This window comes from Oryzias melastigma, linkage group LG19, assembly GCF_002922805.2.
Source record: "Oryzias melastigma strain HK-1 linkage group LG19, ASM292280v2, whole genome shotgun sequence".
Taxonomy (NCBI): Eukaryota; Metazoa; Chordata; class Actinopteri; order Beloniformes; family Adrianichthyidae; genus Oryzias; species Oryzias melastigma.
In genome coordinates, this window is record NC_050530.1 from 11,835,407 (window position 1) to 11,858,737 (window position 23,331).

The 23,331-nt window shown below is 37.0% G+C and overlaps 5 protein-coding genes across 8 annotated transcripts in view; 3 read left to right on the top strand and 2 right to left on the bottom strand.

Annotated features, from left to right (window-relative positions):
- ascc1 (activating signal cointegrator 1 complex subunit 1) overlaps window positions 1–2,990 on the bottom strand; it is an 8,465-nt gene extending 5,475 nt beyond the window's left edge. For both annotated transcript variants that reach the window (XM_036217161.1, XM_024285255.2), the window contains exons 1-8: window positions 2,834–2,990; window positions 2,637–2,739; window positions 2,435–2,532; window positions 2,176–2,354; window positions 1,968–2,101; window positions 1,699–1,818; window positions 1,489–1,613; window positions 465–538 (exon numbers count right to left, since the gene is read on the bottom strand). In XM_036217161.1, coding sequence (XP_036073054.1) covers window positions 465–538; window positions 1,489–1,613; window positions 1,699–1,818; window positions 1,968–2,101; window positions 2,176–2,354; window positions 2,435–2,532; window positions 2,637–2,739; window positions 2,834–2,960 — 960 coding nt within the window. In that variant the 5' untranslated portion in view covers window positions 2,961–2,990. The remainder of the gene's footprint in view (window positions 1–464; window positions 539–1,488; window positions 1,614–1,698; window positions 1,819–1,967; window positions 2,102–2,175; window positions 2,355–2,434; window positions 2,533–2,636; window positions 2,740–2,833) is intronic.
- Window positions 2,991–3,030: 40 nt separating this feature from the next.
- Window positions 3,031–4,554, top strand: anapc16 (anaphase promoting complex subunit 16). 2 transcript variants are annotated; one of them, XM_024285258.2, is made up of 4 exons: window positions 3,031–3,166; window positions 3,607–3,760; window positions 3,874–3,948; window positions 4,042–4,554. In XM_024285258.2, exons 2-4 carry the CDS (start codon window positions 3,619–3,621, stop codon window positions 4,149–4,151), a joined length of 327 nt encoding a protein of 108 aa, XP_024141026.1. In that variant the 5' UTR covers window positions 3,031–3,166; window positions 3,607–3,618; the 3' UTR covers window positions 4,152–4,554. The 2 variants fall into 2 exon arrangements, with proteins under 2 accessions (XP_024141026.1, XP_024141024.1); XM_024285256.2 differs by having other exon boundaries at window positions 3,141–3,285.
- Window positions 4,555–6,083: 1,529 nt separating this feature from the next.
- On the top strand, window positions 6,084–7,815 carry ddit4 (DNA-damage-inducible transcript 4). The gene is made up of 3 exons (XM_024285260.2): window positions 6,084–6,241; window positions 6,506–6,713; window positions 6,789–7,815. Exons 2-3 carry the CDS (start codon window positions 6,536–6,538, stop codon window positions 7,286–7,288), a joined length of 678 nt encoding a protein of 225 aa, XP_024141028.1. The 5' UTR covers window positions 6,084–6,241; window positions 6,506–6,535; the 3' UTR covers window positions 7,289–7,815.
- A 1,251-nt stretch (window positions 7,816–9,066) lies between these two features.
- On the bottom strand, window positions 9,067–15,042 carry dnajb12b (DnaJ heat shock protein family (Hsp40) member B12b). The gene is made up of 9 exons (XM_024285261.2): window positions 14,732–15,042; window positions 12,400–12,577; window positions 12,176–12,321; window positions 11,927–12,100; window positions 11,783–11,853; window positions 11,537–11,646; window positions 11,033–11,205; window positions 10,093–10,213; window positions 9,067–9,759 (listed from the first exon to the last, which is right to left on the bottom strand). Exons 1-8 carry the CDS (start codon window positions 14,862–14,864, stop codon window positions 10,095–10,097), a joined length of 1,104 nt encoding a protein of 367 aa, XP_024141029.1. The 5' UTR covers window positions 14,865–15,042; the 3' UTR covers window positions 9,067–9,759; window positions 10,093–10,094.
- A 2,282-nt stretch (window positions 15,043–17,324) lies between these two features.
- Window positions 17,325–22,937, top strand: scd (stearoyl-CoA desaturase (delta-9-desaturase)). 2 transcript variants are annotated; one of them, XM_024285262.1, is made up of 6 exons: window positions 17,325–17,486; window positions 17,723–17,959; window positions 18,372–18,502; window positions 18,870–19,075; window positions 19,377–19,609; window positions 21,214–22,937. In XM_024285262.1, exons 2-6 carry the CDS (start codon window positions 17,728–17,730, stop codon window positions 21,411–21,413), a joined length of 1,002 nt encoding a protein of 333 aa, XP_024141030.1. In that variant the 5' UTR covers window positions 17,325–17,486; window positions 17,723–17,727; the 3' UTR covers window positions 21,414–22,937. The 2 variants fall into 2 exon arrangements, with proteins under 2 accessions (XP_024141030.1, XP_024141031.1); XM_024285263.2 differs by having other exon boundaries at window positions 17,333–17,486; window positions 17,706–17,959.
- The last annotated feature ends 394 nt before the right edge of the window (window positions 22,938–23,331 follow it).

Below are 23,331 nucleotides of genomic sequence, written 5' to 3' on the forward strand. Positions count from 1 at the left end.
CATGGTGTTGAAGTATACAGCTGATCCAGATAACATTGCACACAGTAGCAGTAAAGATTTAATTTCAACCCAGGAAGTGTCTTGTTGTGGTAATATCACTTCCTAACAAAAGTTTTAGAGAAGCATCAAGTTTATGTGATTTTGCACTTAGTAGGTCTTAAAGAATCTTAAAAAAAGGAATTTTCCACACGTTTGTCCAAAAAAACCCAACAGTTTTTATTGCTGTTGCAAGAAAGTGGAACATTGTAAAGTTTAATGAATAATAAACTCACTGGTCAGTGTTTTAGAAGCTCCTTGGAACATTCTGTCTTTGATTGCACAAACATAAAGTCATATAAATCTAGTTTAAGTAATAATTTTAAGCTTGCGATAAAACTTTTAAATGTCAAATTGTCTGTTTTTTTAAGCACATTTTGGGATACATTGATACAAAATTCCTAGTAGTAAAGTGAGTTTCCTCCAACCTTTAGTATGTTCCTGGCATCAAAAGCCTCTCTTTGAGTTGTGGTTTGTCTTCCTGCTCCTCCCGTTTCTTTAACTGGAAAAAGCAACAGAAAGTGTTATCTTTATGAGCCAATAAAGAGGCTTCAGTTCAAGCACAAAAATACTACGAGTCAAGGTTGATTAGCACATCAACTGGTCTTCTGAAACAGGCGGAGAGATGAGGAACAACACTTAAAGACCCACTTTGATGAAAATAGTATTCTGGGTGTTTTTTAACATGTTCTTGTGGCATCTTATGGATGATGGAGGATATAAATAAAGAAAATTATGTTGAAAATAGCATATCTGAGTATTTCTTTATTCAAATGGACAAAAAAAAATGTTCCACTCCATTTGATTCTTGTATACAACTAGATCCATGTAGGTCTTCAGAATCAAAATCTGTACAGCTGGATAGCTTTGATATAGCTCGCCATTTTTGTTAAACAGGTAATGTTAGGTTGGGGGCGTAAGTTAGCAGGAGAGCATGCTATGGCTCAGTCATGGATGATTTTTTTTAGCTAAAAACTGCATAATTTAAAGACCACTGGGAACACTTTTACAATGGCTCAAAAGATGATCTGAGTAGAACTTTAAGACTTAGACAAAAATGTCTCAACAGTGACCACAACCACACTTGTTTGTGCTATGTTGCTGGTCAAACCGATAAAAATTTGAGAAATGCAGCTGGACAGCAGCCATGTCCTAAATGAATAAAGCCATTGTCGGGGTACTTAGAAAACACACAACTTGTACTTGTCCATGTAAACAGCACTGAGGCGAGGCAGAGGGCCGCCTCCCTGATTCCACTCTGCCCAAACCAGTTGTTTACATTGTTTCTCCTTTTAGTTTTGCGGTCACTGCAGGGCTAATCCAAGCCAAAAGGTAATAAGAACTTATTTGTGAGCAAAAGTAGGTCAAGCAGCTGACGCTGTGATAACAGCCGGTTTCCTATATGCAGCTGCACCGTTCACACAGTCTTGTGAGGTGACTTGACTGGCTGACCTGCAGAGTCTTTTCTGAACAGGGTGTTCATCACAGTGCCGTGCAGCTTCACTCTGTCCCACTCTCGGACCATCAGCCCTGCAGAGACGAAATGTTCCACCAGCCGGTCTGCGATCATTTGCAATCTACAGGAAGAATAAAACAAATGAAAACAATCAAATTTAAATTTGTAGGTATATAAACTTGTTTTTTTTTATCAGATCTCTTTACCTGTCAGATCCATCTTTCACATTGACTTTGGCATACAAGACATCCACCATGCCTGGATCATCATTCATGTACTCTATACCGGCCACTTCCAGCAACAGAGACTTTCCTTCTGCAATGTCCCTAAAGACAAAAAATATACACAGACGCAACGTTTTTTATTAAATGCATTTCCCAGATGTTTACTTAAAAATTACCAGGGAATCATAAGTTACCCAGTTTTTAGATCTTATCCACCGGTTAAAAACAAAACAATTCTAACTGACTCGTACCTGATGAAACTTTCACACTCCTGAAGGTATGCGCAGGCTTTCTGCACTTCCATGTCATTTAGTAGAGTCAGGGTGCCAATAGTCAGATGAAGCTTTGCAGGGTTTTGAAAAATGCTTTCCTCAACTCCATAATCCTGTAAATAAGATAGTAACGTGTTATAATGTCAAAACAGTGGGAAGAGTTGATGTATGCATTTCTCAAACATACCTGAGAGCACTGCAGCAGCACCTCATCTTTGAATTTAAGAAATCCTTCTTGGATTTTTGGATCATTCAGAGGGAACGATAGAAAGTGAGTGAAAGGCTGTTTCTTGCGGAAACTTTCCACAAGAACCTCCACTCGAGTGACTGCCGATGAGACTGCGGCTTTTTGGGAGCCTGTGATCACTGTAAGGCGATAAGACAGATAAAATGTCCTGCTGTGGTCGTTGAACTTCAGATTGACAGTTTTTCTTTAAAATCCTCACCTATCTGTCCTTCCACTCCTTGTTTAGGGATGTTGATGGATGTTTTAGTGTCAGACTCCAGCCGTCTGCGTGTTTCTCCTTTTTTCCCAATGATGTATCTATTGGAGAAATAAGTGATGAAGACAAACGAGTTTAAAGTGTTGTTTACTTGAGGAAAATTTAAAAATCTTTACTATACATTTGCATTTTGTCAGTAACTCACTTGTAAAGAGCACTTGGGACATCTAAAGCACAGCGGTATCCTCTGTCTGTTTGTTCTATGTAGTAGCTGTCACATGTTTCATCATCTAGAAGTTCCTCCCGCTCTAAAATTATTTATTTAAAAGGCATATATCAATAGGTTTCCATGATTAGAATTGAAACACGTATATTCTGTTTTTTTGACAAAGTTAAACTTACCTGGCGTTTCCATATTCGAGAAATCCTCTTCTTCCTCATAGTATTCCTCTTCTTTAACTGTATTTCTACGATATATTCGTCCATTTATATTAATAAGAGCGGGACGTAAGACATCCATAACGGACATTTTGATTAGCTTGTGCTAAAGTGTTGATGTAAACAGGTAACTACAGATTTTTTGTGGCTTTTTCCACTAAAAACTGTGTTGTCGTAGTTTTAGCACTTTACGACTACGTTACGACACTTCCAGGCAATTTACGGACTATGCCGCTAGATTTATAAAACATACGGAACAACGGTTGGATACGACTTGATGTTCACAATCTATTCCAGGTACTGTGAACTTTACGCTAGTGTAATCTATTCCTTTCTGTTGTAAAGAACATTTTTTGTCGTAAACTAGTACCTTCAAACTAAACCGTATCTTCCGAGAGTTATTTGGGTCTTGGACGGTAAGAATTACTTTAACAAATTATCAGTTTAGTGAAACTTTGTTTACAGTAATCCTAACGTCGTGTGAATATGATTTACACTAAATTTAGCATGTTAGCTTTTGAGCTAGCTGTTTTGTTTTTATCAGAAAGGCTTTTAAAGTGTCAATTTAGATCCATAAAACGTAACAAACTTTGTTGACACGACATGTTTTCCTTATATATTTTAGCAAGACATGCTCCATATTTTAATATGTAAATCGTGTTCTCTTTACAATGTGTTTTGTGGTGAAAATATGACCTACATGATGTGGTTTTATTTGTTTGTGTGTACTTCCTCAGCCCCTTGAATTAATGGCTGCGTCCTCTTCATCTTCTTCTGCGGGTGGTGTGAGCGGCAGCTCGGTCACTGGCTCTGGATTCAGTGCATCAGAGCTCATCCCTCCAAGGAAAGTCTTATACACTTATCCCAAAGGTGCAGGAGAAATGATGGAAGGTAAGAATTCAAATAAGGGGACAAAATGTTTGCATATCTAACTTGAAGCTCTCTCATGTTCTGCTCAATCCTCCATAATAACAAACTGCATGTTTTATTCTTGTTTCTTTTAGATGGTTCTGACAGGTTTTTATGTGAGTCTGTATTCAGCTACCAAGTTGCCTCTACTCTAAAACAGGTTAAACATGGTAAGTCAAGTAAAAATGTTTGCCATACTTGATCCCCCTAAAAAGAAATGTAAGCAAGGTTATAAAGATATTGTTCATTGAATTTATTTTCAGATCAACAAGTGTCTAGAATGGAGAAACTTGCAAGTCTGGTGGAAGAGCTGGAAGCTGATGAGTGGCGGTACAAACCAATAGAGCAGCTACTTGGATTCACGCCATCCTAAGGAAATCCAAGCGATTAAATGAGCCAAATAAAACATGTCATTAAATATGTTTGATATTTCACTTTGTATGGGATATATCCCTCCTTTATGTTTTTTCCCTTGTAAAACTGAATAAAATTATAATAATTACATTTTTTTTTTACTTTTGCCATTGTTTGTTTTATGTGTGAAACAACTGTTAAACTCATTTTGGATCAAAATTACAATCTGTTATTTCCCTCATTGTTAAAATTATTAATACATTTGTCCATAATTTCCTTCATGTAACATATTATTTGCCATTATAGTTGCTCCACAATTCACCTGTCAAGTTTTTCTCCTAATCTCCATCTTAAAAAGCACTTCATACAAAATAAAATAAAATAAAATAAAAAGATGTAAATAAAGTTGGACATTCTTGACATTGGTATTTTGTTTTGCTTGTTTTTTTATCTTTAGCGTACTCCTTGAGTTGATTTCACACTTCACTGATAAGCAATGTTCATTATGGCGGTTGTTTGTGTCTCGCTTTTTGCGCTGGAGAAACATGCAGATTAGTGTTTTCCCTCAGTAATGTGTTGTTTTCAATCTGACGAAGGTTGAGTACGCACAGAATGTACTGTTCTGGGTGGTGATGTTTGAGGAGAGCCCAGGACATTGCAGGACACGCCTCCAGCAGCGAGTTTAATTTCCTGTGCCAAAAGTTTGATTCAAAACATTCCTGTAGAACACACTTTCTAAGAATCCATTTAGCAAGTTCTTTCTTCTAATTTTTGGTGTTTTGTCTTTTTTCCCTCATACTTTAGTCCTTACTTGCTTTTACTGCCTTAAAAGTTAGTTTATCAAAACTTTTATAGCAGGATTCTAAATTCAAAACACCTCCCGCAGAACATACTGTACTTAGGCGTGCTTTGTCTTTCCGTTCCTCTTTGAAAAAGTGCATCACATCTCACGCCTACACACGTGCAGCTGTGTCCCATACTGTATGTCTGGCAGCTATTCAGAAAGTTGTTTTTTTTTCACTTAAGGCCTTTAACGCAGTGGGACCAACAGAAAAACATCTGCCACCTATACTTATTATTTTTGTTATTCTTATTTTTTAAATATGTTTATATCTTGTGTTATTTATGGTGTTTGGGCCTCAAATCTGATACATTCTCATTTTAATTCTAATTCTTACAATGTTTCTAAATACCTTAGCATCATGATTTTTTTTCAGTTTGCATTAATTTGCACTTTTAATTTCTAAAATTGTTCATTGTTGTTGCACTATTGTGCATGTTCTAACTGTAAAGCGTAATAAAAAAAACCCCATATTTAATCATTCTTTATAATAAAAATACAATTCTCTGCACATTTTTAGTGACACATTGTTTTTAGGGCTGAATATGATGCTAAATTTCAGTTTTGTTTTGTTTTTTTAAATCTAATGCATTAATTTTTGGTGATTTTCCCTCTTTTTTGCAGATTTATAAGCTTGCAACAGCATTATCGTTAAATTGTGCAGCCTTTCTGTGTTTTTCATCCCTGTGAGTCAGACTAAAAAAAGAAAAAAAGAAAAACTGATGTAATGGTTGAGAAAAACAGGTGACGTAATGTACACTGCAACACTAAACCAGCTGAGTCTAGCCTGCGTGGACTTTATTCTTTGGTTTTATTATATCACGCACATAAATACACCAACAACATATATAATATACATGGAAGGTGCGAAAAAAAATTTAAAAAGAGAAAAAAAAAACATAACAATAGCATGCTTGCAAGCCTATACAAGTCCCTGTATATTTCCATTACATTGGGCTCTGCCATTCATCAGCCCAAAGCCCTCCTCCCCCTCCTGTTTGTCTCTCTTCTCTGCTGGCATGTTACCAGGCAAGATACAGTCTCAGATGCCGTGCCTCCTTTTTTGATTGGCTGGCCGCACAGCAGTGGGCGTGGCTTTCTGAGCCGTATTTAAACATTGTTGCGGGCCAGACTGCGGCGCTTGGCAGCTGGTGAGAGGAAGGACGGTGGTGGTGACGCTAGAAGTTTCTTTGCAGACAATAACCATCCAGTTTGGAATCTAAAACCTCGGAAAAAATAACCAGGACACGTTTAAATTCGCACAAATTGTAAGTATTGTTGAAAATTTGCGTTGGTTCTGTCGCCTTTTTTTTTGCTAATTTGACTAGCAAAGCAGCAGCTAGTTGCTGATTCAAGACGTCTGTCATGGAAACTTAGGAATTAAATAACTATTTGCTTAAATACTTGTTTGGATATGCTGAACTGTGCTTAAAATGTTTGATATTCTTGTATTTTTATGTAGCCTAACATTGAATGGTGTTTAAACGTATTCTTCTTTGTCCCCTCCCCCTTTCCTCTCATGAACAAAACAGACTCTTTAGCAGCTGTTGAATACTGCAACCATGCCAGAAGTCTTTGCACCCGCAGACATGGGCAGCTCACCTCCATCCCCCGTGGACAGCAGTCCGAGGAGACTCTCCTGGGGCAAACTGGTCCACAGGTTAACAGATTTCAGCACAAACAGCAGCAGTATCGCTTCAGGGTCCAACAATGGCAGCAGGAGTGACCTCTCAGAATCTGGTGAGTAATCCCCATATTAGATGATTTTATTGGTGTGCATGTTTCAGGTTTTAACCCACTGCTCCTGCTCTCTAGGGTCCGATACCTCCAGTGACCTGTGTCCATACAACGATGACCTCTTCTTCGATCCGATGGAGGAAACCATCCTGAAAGAAGTGGTGGACCTCATCGCATCCAGCCTTAGAGAAGCCAAAGACTCGGACTGTGCTCTGAGGTGCGCCAAGCTCCTCATTCCCGAGAAGCTGCTGGAGCACATTGGACGGGAGCTCCTTCATCTGGCAGCCAGCGAGCCCTGTGGACTGAGAGGGGCTCTCATTGACCTCTGTGTGGAGCAAGGGGACGTGTGCGAGAGTATGGCCCAGCTATCGGTGGACCCCTGCCTCGTCCCCACTTTTCAGCTGACTTTGGTGTTGAGGCTGGAGTCCGGTGGCTTGTGGCCAAAAATTCAAGGACTTTTTAGCTCCAGATCTACTTCCACTCCAACAGTCCGGCAAGCACTTAAACTCAGCACTGGTTTCCGCGTGATCAAAAAGAAACTGTACTGTTCTGAAGACCTGCTCATTGAGGAATGTTAAGAAATGAAAGAGACTCATTTTTTTAATATAATGCGAGCTTACAATAAAAGCTCAAAGAAGGGCCTTTTAAGATTATGCCTACAGAAGTATAAAGAAGGACTTTGTTCTGATGTAGCCTTTTGTTCCTGCTGTAAGTTTCTGGTACTTAGATGTCTTCATGCAGCACTTGCTCTAAACTTAAGCAAAAAGAAAAAGTAACCATACAATATCTGGTACATCTGCATTTGAAATATATAAATGCACCTATGTTTCTACTGAAACATTGAAAAGGCAGCTAGCTGTATTGTGTTGCGCATTGAAGACGACTGAATTGTACGGCAACTCATGTCATGAACATAAACTCCTCAGTTTGGGACATTTAAGCTAAAGCTTGCACATGTGTAAGCCTCTACTTTGATATCATTTTGAGTTTTTTTTTTTTTAACCTTTGGACCTGTCCTGCTTTGAATTGTATTTGATATTCAAATATTCATTCCATTTCACTGTTTTGTACTTTCATTATTGCAAATAAATTATTGTTTTTTTTTTTTTAAAAGACTGTCTGTTTTGAGTTATTTTGGCTTCTCATTTACATTAACTGACTAATAAAAAAAATGATGAAGTGGACACTTAAAGATTAGACTTTGTAATCTTGTTTTATTTAGCAGCTAATTGTAACATTTGAAAATGCATTTAGATAATCATAATTCCCATTGATTCTGTTTAAATAGTAAATTTTATCAAAAAATATAGGTTTGTACCTACAGTATGTCTGATAATTGCAGAGACTGGAATGATGTTAACACACAAAGCATTGATGAGATGCTTAATTTGAATAAAATAAGATAATTATAAAGCTAATTTTTTACTTTTAATGCATGATTTTAAACTTTCTTGTCATTACAGATGTCACTTTTATCATGTAACCCTTTTCTCATAGTCTTTACTTTTGCAAGTTAAATCTTCATTTATATTGTCTGAATAAATAAAGGTTAAATGATTAAAAAAAATAGGTACAAGCATAACATTTTGAATTTAAAAAGCCAAATTAGTTCCAAATATTCATACTTATATTGTTCTCTCTTCTTTTACTTAATTTTTTCAAATTCATAATTTAAAAAACGTTATATGGAATGAAACTAATAGGAACGGTGCTTTTAAATGTAAAATGGTTTTGTTTTAGATTAAAAGTTTATAAATCAAAGAAAATATGTGCAGTCATTTCATATATGGGTTTAAAGTTTTACATTTAGTATATTTCTACAACACAGATTTTTCTATTTAAAGATCCTTGTTTCACCAGGGTTAACCTTAAAATTATTTTTATTTATTTAAACTTCTCTATTCAAAGTACAGAACTTTGGTTATTTTTATAAATATGTGAAAATAGTGTCAATTCTACCATTTCACTTTTTTGTGTTTTGAATTTTACTATTTAAGGTGCTTTATGTGAGATCAATAAATTTTTACTATAGTTTTGAAACTTTTCAATAGTTCAATTTAAATAAATATGACAAATATGTTTATTGTTCCAAGAAAAGAACAAAAAAAGTGAGTTAGCTGAGATGAAGGATAAAAAAAACAAAAAAGAACAGCAGAGAAGCATATTTATAGTGAAAGAATGTGCCGGCGTGCTTGCTCCCCAGCACATGTTGCACGCCTCCTCCCAAAATGTGAACGTGCTCACTGCCATGTGTTCAGTTCCCGGCCTCAGCCTCTCTGCGCACTTGGTGCCAAATGTGCTGACTGAGCTTTTGTCCCGGCTTGAGTGCTTGTTCTGTTCGCAGCAACGAGTCACATTCAACACGTTCGAGCGTTTATTTTACACAAGTGAACAGAGTCATGGTGGAAAACATGGTTGAGAGCTGTGTTGTTGTTTGAGCTTGATAAACCCATTCATCAGAGAGAACTTGAGGTCAATCAGAGACATTACGCACCAAACCACTCCCTGCTGTTGTCCCACTCGGTGGGTAGGTACGTCTCACCTTCCTGGTGTCTAGTGTGACGTGAAGTTACACTATCAAAGGAAGCAAAGTGAGGTTTTTCTATGTTTATGTCACAAACACAGGAGGAAAAGACACATCTCACATGTTCAAGTAAGCAACAAAGCCAAGACATGAGTGAACAGAATTCCTGCATAGTTAGAAAATGCATTTAGAGACAGACGAGAGGCTTTTCTCTGCCGGTCTAACTGCATAAAAATAAGGATGAAGCGGTTGATGTGTAGGACTGCTACATCAGTATCATCTGCATTGGCTAAGTATATGCAAAATCATTATGGGTTTGCATGGGATTTCTGCAAACACGTTGATCAAGAAGTCTTTATCTTCTCATGGCTTCCAGGTAAAAGTGATGCTTGCAGATTACCACCCACATCCTGCAAAGAAATGGCTTTTTTGTAGTTTGTTAAAATGTTGTTTCCTGGCGGTCATCTTCAGCCTCTGGTCTGTTAAAACTGATGCACATACTTCTTTTCTGGTTCTTTTAGAAACCTGGGGACAAAAATATGACATAAAAGACATTATTTGAATGAAATAAAGTCAAAAAATTGTGCACGAACTGCAAAAATTTGATCTTAGGAACATAAAAAGACCATTGTTATAAGAAAAAATGTCTTATATTTGGATTTACAAACAAAAAAAAATTATGTTGAGAAAGTTTTTAAAAGGTAAAATAATCTTAGTTTGAAAAAATATATTTTTATTTATTAAAAAAAAAAGTCTTAGTGTGACCATTTTGGCCTTTTAAAGAAAAATATTCAAATTTAAAGATTTGTACTTATTTCTAAACGTCTTTATAGTGTGTAACTGCTATGGAGGATTTACCATCAATGCATGGAGGCTGAGATCTCGGACAGCTTGGCACAGCTTGGGGTTCGAGCCCTCTGCGCTCTTTGGTAAAGCTCTGAGTCACCAAAATAGCGCGCTCTGTAGAGCATGCTTTCTTCTGCAACAGAAAAAAATGAACTCATGAAAATGTATTTTTTTAGAAACTGAATGATGAGAGATTTATATGTAGGTAAATCAGGATCAGCTTAAAGTGAATGAAAAATACCATAGTTAAATTTGGAAAACTGGTTAAACTCAAAAGTTAGCTTGATGAAAAAGATTAAAAATTAAAATTAATAAATTTGAAAATTTGAAAATAAAATTTATTTGAAAATTGAAAGAAATATTGAACATTTGAAAAAAAAATCCAAGCCAAAAAGAGTCACCAAATGAATAAATACTTTTGTTTAGTATTCTCTACTTTGCTTAATTTATTCCACTTCCTCTTTCCTTTTAGTCCAAAAATTACTTTTTAATTCAGATTTTTGATTGCAGTGTTGATCCTAATTTTATTTGAGAGTGGAGCTATGAGTCTATTGGCTACCAGGACGTGATTGATATCGAGTTATGGAGGTTTTTTTATGTCGTTTCTGCTTCAAAACAGCTTCTGTTGTGTCAATTTAGGTTTATAAATAAAGTTTCAAATGTACATTTTTAAAATTTTCTTTCTAATGTACTTTTTATAAATTAAATTAACAATTTTTTTTCTTCAATTTTCAAAAAGTTCATATTATCCCTTTAAAAACATAGATATTATATTCAAATATTCAATTTTCAAAAATTCCTTTAAGTTTTAACATGTACTTCCAAGTTTGAAACTATTTTCTTTTAATTCACAATCTGTTTTTTCATTCACATAAGCTGATCTTGATTTGACCCCATAGGTTTACTCTAAAATGACCAAATCTGCTGTTTGATGGGAACAAAAAGGACGTACTCTGTTGCTTCTCCTTCCAGCAGTTGTTGCGCAGGTTTCCTATATAATCATCCTCCACTGTCCGCTCCAGGTTTTTCAGATTCACACCACTAAACTCTTTGGAAAACTGCTCTCCCACATAGTATGGCACCTTGAGGTTCTCGGTCAACCTTTTGTGCGAGTACCCGGCCGACCTGTGAGAAGACAGGATGTGTACGGATGAGACAGAATTCAGAACACCGCCATGACGGTTCTGCAACCTTCTGTCTCTGTAGGTGACTCAGTGCCCACAGATGGACCAGAAATGAACTAAAAATCAACAAGGAAATCAGCTAGACACTTTCCAATTGGTTTATGTGTTAATCTACTAAAACTCTGTCTCTTTTATACTATCCCTTGCAAAAAAAAATAAATAAATCAGCAGGATAGAAACTAGAGTTGCATGCTGAGATTTATTTAATGGGAAGATAATCTCTTTTCTGCAGAACAACAGTTTATTTTGTGGACGCTCAGAACTTCACTCACGGCCTGAAGCTGAGGCTGTAGGAGGGGTTGCTGACCATTATTTGAGTCAGAGCGGACACAATGACCAGGATAAGGATGGGCATGACCTGAACAAACAGTGCGAGACCTCCCTGCAAGAGAAAGAAATATGAAATAAATAAATAAATAAATACATAAATAAATCTCAGGTGGTGAATATTTAAATGTGCTGCCATCTGCTGGTCAGAAGGATGAACTGCATCCCTTGTTCATGAATCTTGAACTCACATCTCGGGGTCGCTCTCGTCTCTCCCGCCTTTGGCTGCGCATCCGTCCGTTAGTGTACACGTGAGCGTTACCTGGATTATCATACAACTCGAATCACCTCACAGATAAATCACAACTCACGTTGGGTTGTGAGCATACACTTACTTGAGGGAAAACCTCCTCCAAAAAACATGTTGAAGAGGTCCTCAGGTGAAATGTCCGGCTCAAAGTTCCCATTTTCAGGGCCGTTTGTTGATGGATATCTTCCCTCTTCTCCACACTGATCATACTGCCGCCTTTTGTCGGCGTTACTCAGGACAGCGTAGGCATTCCCGATGGCTGTGGGAAGTTAACAACCAGGGTTCCTTTGTTAGTATTTACACCTACATCCCCTCAGTTGTAACATAATTTCACCTTTAAATGCTTCCGTTGCTCCTGGGGCGTAGTTTTTATCCGGGTGGAATCTCAGAGCAAGTTTTCTGTAGGATCTCTTGAGCTCGTCCTCTGTAGCATCTTTCTGGACCCCGAGAATCTCATAAAAGTCTTTGCACTGTTTTATCCTGGGAGTCAGACAAATAATATAGAATGTCAAGTTTTATTTGGTGGTTAAAAACCTGATGAAATCATGTTATATTTACCTCCTCACTGCATCCAGCTGATCCTCTGTGTACGCTTGTGAGGTTTCTGCAGGCTTTTCTTCTGGTCTGGCATCTTCAGCAGAGCTCCGCCTACATCGAGGACCCGAATCCTCACTGAAATCTGAGTGGTCACCTTGTCTGGGACTAAATCCGTTCTTTGCTATTAAATCCAACAGTGCTGATTGAAAACAAAATAAGTAAAAACAGAATACAGATTTAGAACAGGGTCCACAAGTGAGCAAAAGTTGCAAAGAAACTCCAAAAAATGCCGTTTGTCATGCACTTGATGCCTGAATTGAAACTAAATCACTTGTGTTTTGGCTTTTATGTAAATGCTAATTTAAATTAAGGTAATTTTGCAGCCTAAGTGGTTTGATGTATGTTTGCATCACTTGGCATGAAGGAGTATTTAATGAAGTTTCGCACAAGCACACATGTTGCTATATGTAATGAAAAGCTCCATCAAAAATTGAATATGTTCTATGGTATGAAATGCAATGTGGATTTTAAACAGATTAAATTATTAACATGCTTTAATTTAATGTATTTAACCCTATTTATATATTTCATCAGAAATCCTTTTTGTTTTGTAATTTCTCTCTATTTCAGTTGGAAGGGAATTTGTTACATTGAATCACAAAGAAACAACACAAGTCAATAAAAATACAATAAAAGATTTTTAAGGTTTTTTTCTAAGTCTTTACTTCTTACTCTTACTTTAGCCACATTTTAGGACTAAAAAGTTTCTGAAATGTGCCTCCAAATGAACTAAGATAAAAAAAAACGTCTTTTAATTGTGATAATTTTATCGTTTTAGTGCATTTTTGAAGAATAATTAGGCCCTTTGGACCAAAAATACTAAAATAATCTGGAACATTTTGGAATAAATTAGGTTAAAAATGTTCTTCTAAATTATTATTGTTTTGTAAGTTTGGTGTCCAGATGGCAAAATTTAGCAAAAAATACATTTTTTTTTAACTTTGTAAACAACGTAAAGAGTATCTCATCCTCGAGTTTTCAAATGTTGAAAACACCATCAGTCTTAAACATTGCTGCTAAAATTTTGATATCTTAAAAGTATTCATTACCTTGGAGCAAGCCCAAAGCGTACAACATAAAACAAAACATGATCCCAGAACTGACATCCAAATCCAAACAAGCACAGGAGGAAAATTCATATTTTAAAAACCTCTTAGTACTGGAGTTATGAGCTTACTACAATGTGTTTAAAATTTCATAAGTTTTGATGGTGAGAACCACAGAAAATGTCTAGCAGATGAATCTATTCATATTAATAATTTCCAATTTTGGTTAAAAAAAATATATAAAACTTGATCATATTTAGTTTGGTGTTAGTTCAAATTTTTAGGCAAGATTTGCATCAACACAAAAGTGAACAATAGTGTTGATTTTAAATCAGTTAAATGAACGATCAGATAAAACCTTGGATTCCTAAATAGGGGGGTAAAGAAAAATCAATTTGGCGACATATCGCGATATTTTTTCCGGCGATCCTTGCATTAATTTAAAATGATGACAAAAATATATTTAGTTAATTATTTATGAGTGTACTTCTTTGACTCTTGTTTTCCTTCTAAACCCCTGACCACTAATTAGCAGCACACTGAGTCTCTTGAGCAGCTTTGCACCGCACAAAACCACAAGATCTCCCGATAAATTGTATCATGAGTCACGTATCGCAATACTTATCGTATCACCAGACTCTTGCTAATACACACCCCTATTCCTAAGTGAAGTAAAACTACCATATTAAAAAAAATTGAAATACATTTAAAAATACTTTTAAAGTGATAAATATACACACAGAATATTGTAAATAGCTTAATTTGTCTCAGATAAGCTGCATTATAAGGAAGTTTGTGAATGTAAACTGTTCAATTGGTGCCACGTGTCATTTAACATGATTTTTGTAACATTTATTGGCTTCAAACGCACACAAAGATCAACTTTGTTTGATTTATGTGCTCACTTTTTTCTGTTTTTAGGCTCTGCTGTGTTAAATATCTCAGTGTGTGCATTTTTTCAATGGGGAGTCCTGGCATTTCAGAGCTTGGGATAACCCTCTTGTTAGCTCATTAAAATATTTATCTTGTATGAAATGAGCTAAAAAAGAACACAATGAATTCCATGTATAATTAAATGAATGCTCTTCCTTTTACAATGCAGAAAGCCCTAAAACTGATCCAGCTAGCTGGCATGCTATCAGAGGCCCTGTCAAAGTGCGCAGCTCCTCTGGGATGCAGGTGATGCTGCGGTGATGATGCTGCAGCAGCAATCTGCAGATTCCTCCAGCGCGGTTATTTCAACTTACTTTTGGCTGTCTTGGTCGGAAAGAGTCTCTGAGCCTTTTCCAGGAACTTCTGCGCCTTCTCTGGCTGCTGGCTTCTTAACGCCGCCGCCGCGATGTCAATGCAGCGCTCCGCTTCGTCCCTGTTTACTTCCATTGCAGCGCAGAGTTCCAGTCGGCTCAGAAGTAATCAGTCGATGTTGACACGTTAATCTGAATGGCATCAAAGTATCTGTGCATGAGACTTTTTGTTTAGAACCTCATTTCCTTTTTCTTTGGAAGCAGCGGTGCCCCAAATGAACAACATGACCGCGGCATCCCGAGTAATACCACCTGTCAACACTAGATGACAGTAAAGATGCTGTTTTCAAATTCAGTTAAATTCAATTTATTTTTAAAGCGCCATTTTACAACATATTGTAAAGCTGTTTTTTTTTTTTTTTTTTTTTTTAGCAAAAACTAAATAAATTGGTATACTGACCATTGCTGTCACAATTAATTATTTTTAAATGGGCAAAATTGACCTAAATGTATTACAATAATAATCTATAATGCATCTATAATTCGAGCATAGAAATAGGTCACTTTGACAAAGAAAAAAACAAATGGAAGAATACAAAAAGAAACCTCCTGAAAAACCAGATTCGGTATAAAAGTGGCTGTCTGGTTCAACCAGTTGCTCACATAACAAATGAAAGAAAGTAAAAATAAACAGAAATTGCACAAAGCAAATGACTGAAGTACCATAAAGGAAAGTAAAATGTTGAGAAGAAAGCAGATATTAAAACATCTGTTATGGGGTAATAAGTTACTGTAGAGAGCAGTTTGGAAACAGTCAAAACACCAGTACATGTGCTATAAGACAGGTTAGAAGACACAGGAAATGAGGAAAATATGGCCACTCATGGAATATTATTTACATGAAAAAACAGAAAATCTAGTTCCTGTGTTAAAATGAGAGGCAACAGAAAATCCCAGAACACTGAGACATGTTAGAATGGCACCATTGTTTGTGGTTGTTGTTTTGCATTCCATAACTATTTTTGACCCACTCCAATAAACTTCTTTTTTATGTTCTTGCGAAATTTTTATCATGATGGTGGGCATATAATTGGAAAGTTAAGCACAAAATTTGTTTTATTCAAATCACATTAAATCAGGATCAGAAGCAGACAAAGAAAAAAATGTAAAATATTGTATTTTTGATGTAGAAAATATGCTGGGCGAGGCACAAGTTCCCTGTTTGGAGCTCTCAGCAACAATGAGTGCAAGGGAGGGCTCCGCCAACAACTCAGATGCCAATTTCTAATGGACTTCTGCCGCTCTGCAGAAACTATGTCCTAGAAGATGACACACATTTTTACATTTTGCATAAAAACTTGATATCGTATACTTAAAAGACCACCCGTAACACTATAAAAATCAATAGAAAGATGATTAAAGAGGTTGTTACATTTTTAGTTTGAAGACCCACTCCAATTATATTTTGATGTCTTGTAAAAGTGTTCCTTGTGGTCTTTTAATTACGATTATCCTGTTTTTAGGCTAAATAAATGAATAAACTTGTGTTGTTTTCTAAGACAGTTTCTACAAAGCAACAGGAGTTCGTCAGAAATTTGCCTTTGAGTTGTGGCAGGACTATTAACAGCGAAGCAAGCCTCCTCTGATGTCCCATCATTCCTTTGTTTACACTCTCTCCCGCTAGCTTCTAACCCCTCACACTTCCAAGCTAACATTAGCATAGCGGTGCAACAAAAATGGCAATATTGGAGCTATCCAGCTTTAAAGTTCGACGGCAGATGCCAACTCAGACAAAGAAAAATATATTTATGTATCTAGTCGTCTACAAGTGCATCAGAATAGAGCAGAGCAGGGAGACTGGCCCACAAATTTCTGTTGCAACGTTACAACCCACAGCAGACTTTTTCAAATTGCTATCTCCTCCTTATCCTTCACAATTTGAATCAAGAAATACGCACAAATCCATATTTATCCTAATTTATTTGATATATATCATGAGAAAAATTCGGCAAGAACATGATTTTTTTCATTAGAGTTGCTTTTCAAGCTTCAAAATAATAATTTAACACAATGATTAAAAAATAAAAAAGAAAAAAGTAGAAAAAAATCCTTATTATATGTCAGGTTTATCTCTGTTGTAATTAAGTTTTAGTTTTAAACTTTTTACTTTACTTTTACTATTTTAAAGCGAGCCTAAAACTCTGAACTGCTAAAACAAATACTGCTAAAACTTGCATGTAATTTTAAAACTAAATTGACTTTAGCAGTTAAGTAAAATCTAGTTTCTTTCACGAGAAAAGCTAAAATCCCAAACTGGTATGTTTGCTTCATGACAGAATGAACCACTTTCTCTGTGTGGAAGGGGTGAGGGATTCTCTGTGGGTTTAAGGAACAATTCCAGCTTCACTTTGCATCGCCCTGCTGCCACGCAGTATTCCACCTTTGAGTGAGACAATTTGCATATTTATTTTTGATTAGATTCTAACCAACAAGCATTCATTTATAACAGCTACTCTACATCTGTCTGAAAGCGAGAACACAAGGTGAACAGCAGATAAAAAAGCAGCCAATCAGAGCTCGAGTTTCAGGAGGCATCCGAGCGCTGATTGGCCAGTCTCGCCTCGAGCTCAGTTTCTCATTGATGCGTTCGCTGCACTGCTAACCATCGATGTCCATTTCTAGGTTACTGTAATTTTGGGTCATAACACCGGCATCGTCTTCTTTTAGGAACCCGAATCTCATTTTTACCTCGTCCTTGGTGAGCAATTCTTACAAATATTTAGTTTTATCCACTGCGTTGTTATGCAACGCAGCAAATGTCGGTTAATCATCGTTGTGTTATAACCACCTTTTTCCACCCTTTTTTGACGCCCTAGCTAACTAGCATTCGCCGGGCGAGACCAAATAATAATTGGGTGCGCGCGGGGCCTTTTTTTTCTAGAAATTGAGAGATTTTTCTTCTGTTTTTTATCTAAAGCATCTCCTGTTCCACAGACACAATGACGGAAGCGGATTTGTTGGAGCCAAAGCAGCACAAGCCGAGCAACGGGGATGTTTGTTCAGACCAGACCAGGGAAGACGTGTTTGATCACACATACAAGGAGAAAGAGGGCCCAAAACCTCGCAAGATCATCGTGTGGAGAAATGTCATTCTGATGACTCTGTTGCACTTAGGAGCCGTGTACAGCTTCATCCTCATCCCCTCTGCCTCTACGCTGACCTTGCTTTGGTGTAAGTGGAAAAATACAAAAGCGGCGCGCGCCTGAAACACGCGCTGTCTTTTGAGAGGAAATCGAATCAACAGTTACATCAGGCTAATTCTTTCTTTTTTTTTCGCTTTTGTTGAGTGGGCGTGATCCTTCTAGATTTCTCTGAGGGATTTCTCATAGATCACTGGAGGGTTTGATGTTACATCACCCCAACTGATCTTTATTCTGTGCATGGCCACCAGGATGACAAATACACACAAATGCATAATCATTTTTGGACGTAGGGATACAATATTTGCATGTTTTTGTAATGAAATATGTGCTGTCAATGTTAGTTGCATCACACTTTTTTCACCCAGTTAGTTCATGTTTCATAACACTATTATTTCCTGCTGATCCCTGCAGATTCATTTTAGGTGTCTTTCTGTCCACAGCTGTGGTTTGCTTTTTCATAAGTGCTTTGGGAATCACGGCGGGGGCTCACCGCCTGTGGAGTCACAGAGCCTACAAGGCGTCCTTACCTCTGAGGATCTTTCTGGGTTTTGCAAACTCCATGGCATTTCAGGTATGTAAAGAGGATGAGTCAAAAATCATTCATTTTTTGTGCAGAAAATTACAATTTCTAATGTTTTTTTTTTCAATAAAAATTACTTTAGACATAATCAGAAAAAAGTACGTTTTTGTTTTAGTCTCAGCTGTCAGGATTGATTTTATTTTAAGGTGATGACTAATTGTGAAAGTAAAAGTTTTGACTTGGAGGATTACACCCTGCTCGGCCTGGCTTGACACAGTTTGATTCTCTCTGCCCAAAATAGCCCAGACAGGAAGTGAATTCAATGACAGGCCGTCTGTGTCTGGTCCAATCACATGAAGAAAAACCTGACGTCCCTATTAAAGTTATCTAAAGGGCTTTTCTTCCCTTCCGCTTGCAGAATGACATTTTCGAATGGGCTCGAGACCACAGAGTTCACCACAAATACTCAGAGACAGACGCCGACCCTCACAACGCCAAACGGGGCTTCTTCTTTGCCCACATTGGCTGGCTGCTGGTGCGCAAACACCCAGACGTCATAGAAAAAGGCAGCAAGCTGGAGCTCAGAGACTTGCTGTCTGACAAAGTTGTAATGTTTCAGAGGAGGTAAGAAGCTTTTTCTTAGTTGTGTTAATATTTAAATAAACTGAGTTGACGCTTACAGAAAGGTGTGCCAGTTTTTTAAACAGCAAACAATGAAAGGTCAAAGGAAGAAAAAACACTTAAACCTAATACCACTTCAAAGCATCGTATCCTGCTCAGCTCATATTAGTCATTCTGGTTCAACAAGTTCATATGTGTGTTCACACTAACTTAGCTGGGTCTTAATGACAAGTGAAAAGAAAAGTTGCACAAAGATTTTCTCAGTTAGAAACCAGACTCAAACATGACTCTGTTTCCTCAACAGGCATTACAAGATGTCCGTGCTGCTGGTTTGCTTCTTCATTCCCATGTTTGTGCCGTGGTACCTGTGGGGGGAGTCCCTGTGGACGGCGTACTTTATCCCGGTCCTGCTGAGGTACACCGTGTCGCTCAACGCCACTTGGCTGGTCAACAGCGCGGCCCACATGTGGGGGAACAAGCCCTACGACCAGAACATCAGCCCCAGAGAGAACAAGTTTGTCACTTTCAGCGCCATAGGTACGAAAAGCAAACACAGCTTTCAACTATGATAGAACAGGATGTTAGATTAGCATTAGTGTTAATGTTAGCAATAATTATCCAAATATCAAGTTTGACCTACAACTTACAGCACATGACACAGATGTGATATAAGTCAACCTCTTATTTTGAAATGCTTTAACAAGATAAAACTATCGCTTTAAGCTAATTTGGACACATCCTAGAAACATTTAAATGAACGGGATGGAATAATGGGTGAAAAGTTGCAAACAGACGCTTGTGTGCTGTCGAGCTTGCAGTGCAGGTTTCTCCTGGAGTTAATGTGAGCATGTCAGTTGGGATCTCACATTTACATGTAGAATTATCTCTGGAAATGAGGCCAAAACATGAGCAGGAGGAGCTTGTGCTCTGAGTGCTATACAAAAAAACAGCATAAAATGTGTCAGATTTGGATCCCTTAGTAGTTTTGAGCCTTTTGAGTATTTGATCTCTATATTTTTTAATTACAACCCTTTTTTAAAATATTTATTTTACTATATTAGAGAATTATTCCACAACAAAAATAAAACTGTCCAAAAATATCAATTTAGAGAAGCAACTTAATTTTTTTGCTACAAAAATTGACACCAAACTGTTTAATTTTTTTCATGACAAAGATCAAAAGTGTAAATAGAAATGTATAAATCCAAAAACAAAGCAAAGACAAAAGTGTGTATAAAACGTTTAAGACAGCAGGTGAACCTCCACTAATTGTTCTAAGGATTTATCCTATGGAGTTCTTTTGAACCCAAATTTTCATAACTAAAATCTTTTTTTAATCCTTCATGTTAAATTTTGAATTTGAGTCCGAGTCACTTTATTGTTTCCAGCCGATATGAATGGCAAACTCACCAGAGAGTTCAGAGACTGGTAAAGGTTAAGCTAAGCTAAAGCTTAAGTTTCCCAACTCAGCTTTAAAAAATATATATCTCTTTTAAGAGTGGGTTCTACTTTAAGCATCCCTGTTAACTTAAAAAAATATTTTATTTCCGTAATAAAGACTTTAAAATATAGTTTTTATGGGAAAAAATGAAGCACTTTAAGGTTGCAAAGATGGTTTCTGCTAGTTATTCCACATGCAGCTGTTTGCAACTTTCCATCTGCTCGTCTTGTCCTCATACTTTTTTAGCAAAACGCAAATGCAATTTCAGTTTAGGAAGAAATTAAAGGAAAATAAAGTAATTTTATGCAACCAATTAAGGTGAAAAAATCCTGGAGTCTTCATGTCTGCTTCACCGTCCTCCTGTTTGCATGTCTGCTAATGAGCTTGTATTGTCATTAGTGAGGCTAACCTGGAGGCAGTTATTTTTTCCACTTTTGCGTGGGGACGCGCGGAGGTTAAAAAAAATGAGGCGGTTTCGGCTTCAGGGGTGTGCGGAGTTCAGCATAAATGCTGGTTAGGAGCTGGATGAAGGTAAGTGTGGCGGGGAGGCAGATGGGGCAGGGCCTACACGAGGGAAAAGGCATGCAGGCGGACTAGCGAAGTATTCAGTTACATCACAGTAAGTCCATGACGACTATATGAGGAGGCTTTAACCAAATATGTTGAGATATTTTGATAAATGTCTTCCTGTGCCTCACAGGTGAGGGGTTTCACAACTATCACCACACCTTTCCCTACGACTACGCCACCAGCGAGTTTGGCTGCAAGCTCAACCTCACCACATGTTTCATCGACTTGATGTGCTTCCTGGGTCTGGCCAAGGACTGCAAGCGGGTGTCCCGCGATGTGGTCCTGGCTCGCGTGCAGCGTACCGGAGACGGCAGCCACCGCAGTGGCTAGGATTACAGAGGAGACGGCGGTCCTGGACCAAACAACCACGAGGAACAGTCCTTCGACAGCTATACGTTTATTCATCTGAGGATAAGAAGCAGCTTCACGAAGGCCTTGACCACATTTTGCTTGTTTTTTGGGTTTTTTTGTAGCTGTAACTAAACAAATCGTTCAAGATATATATATATATACATATAAAAAACGACATGCTCTGCTAAGCTCTTGACTTTGATGTGCGTCGTTCATCCAGGCCAAGGTCTTGCATGTATGTTTCAGGTTTGAAGTAGATGTATTTTGATAGTCAGCTTTGTTCCTTGCTGTTTTGCCACTTTGGTGTGCATTTTCCATGCAAGATCAGTCATGTAGCCCATCACTTTTGTAAAAGTATTACTCAATCATTAACGATAGATAACACTTAGTGAAGGACTGACGTAGACTACCCACGTTTTCAGCAAAACAGATAACGGACTGCTGCCTTTATTACAGTTTACATCAAGTTTTTAACCATTCTAAAAAATACAAATAAATACTGTAAGCACTTGAGAGTTGGAAAAAGAAATAGATTATTTTTTGTCTTTTTTTTTCTCCCCAAAAAGTTGTTGGCTTTAATGAAATATAGCACATGATCTAAAAGTGAGAGGAGCCAGACCTTCTTCTTTCGAAAAGTCAAAGTATCTCGAATAACAAACAAGAGCAAAATAATTCTTAAATTGGACTTCTTTTTAACAAAAGGTGCCAAAATTGCTATAAGCATTAAGTCGATATTGCCTCAACATTTTACAGAATTTTGGCTTTTCTTGACATTTTTATAAAAAGTCTAACTCCCTCCCAACAGTTTTTCTACTCCACTTGAGGCCATGTTGGTCAAAACCATTGCCACCCATGCATGGTGATGTACTGTAGTGAGTGAATTGTGGCAGAGCTGCATTAGTTTTTGCTTTTTGATCATCAGAACCGTTGCCGTGGTGATTTCTGACACAGGGTCTGGCTTCCCCTTTGATATCGTCCAAAGGTGAATCTCCTTTTGAAATTTCATGAGCATCAGTGTTCTTATTTGTGTGTTTTTTGGTTTGTGGAATGCTTTTTTTTTTTTTTTTTAATATATGTATTTATTTTTTTTGTTTGTTTTCTTAAATAAATTGTTTGAACGTGATACTTCTGTATACCAAACTGCGGCAGACAGCTTTGCCTATTTGTGTGAAATATATCAGATTTCAGCAGCTGTTTATCAGGATGTGACCCAACGCCTTATGACTTGCATTCATTCCTTCATAGTTAAAAACAAATCGGACCTTGTCAGCACCTTAAGAGCTAGTCAAAAATTGAGTTTGTCAAAACAAAAAAAAAATGGTGCCAAATTTTGGGCTTAATAGAATCGAAGGTTGGAGAAAAGATGAGCCATGAAAGCAGCACCACAATCTGCATTTTATTTATGAAGCCAGGGGTCAAAAGGTTTTCGGTCTGAATGTGTCGAGTTTCAATTGTGTAACCTATTCTGAAATAAAATCCACAATATTTTCAGTACACCTGTAACTCCGTCAGCACCTGTTCCTCATTATTTCTAAACATCAAACATGTTTCAACCAACTTTATTTTTTAAGAGTTTTCAAATTGTTGCTTAAGTATAACCATGTCACAAAAATATTGCAAAAGTAGCCATAAATGCAGTCATTTTTAATTTTTTTTATTTGATTCCTTCATTTAAACATTTTTCTAAATATATTTCAATACAACTTACTTAATATTAACCAGCTTTTGATTATTAATTCAGGAGGATTTAAACTACCAAACTTAAAAAAAATAACCAAAATATTTCTAGATCGATGTCAGTATAAAGGAGAAATCAAATCAAACTTTATTTATAGAGCACTTTTTAGACTCGTGTAATTTAAAAGTGTTTCATATAGTAGAGGCATTTCTCTAAATG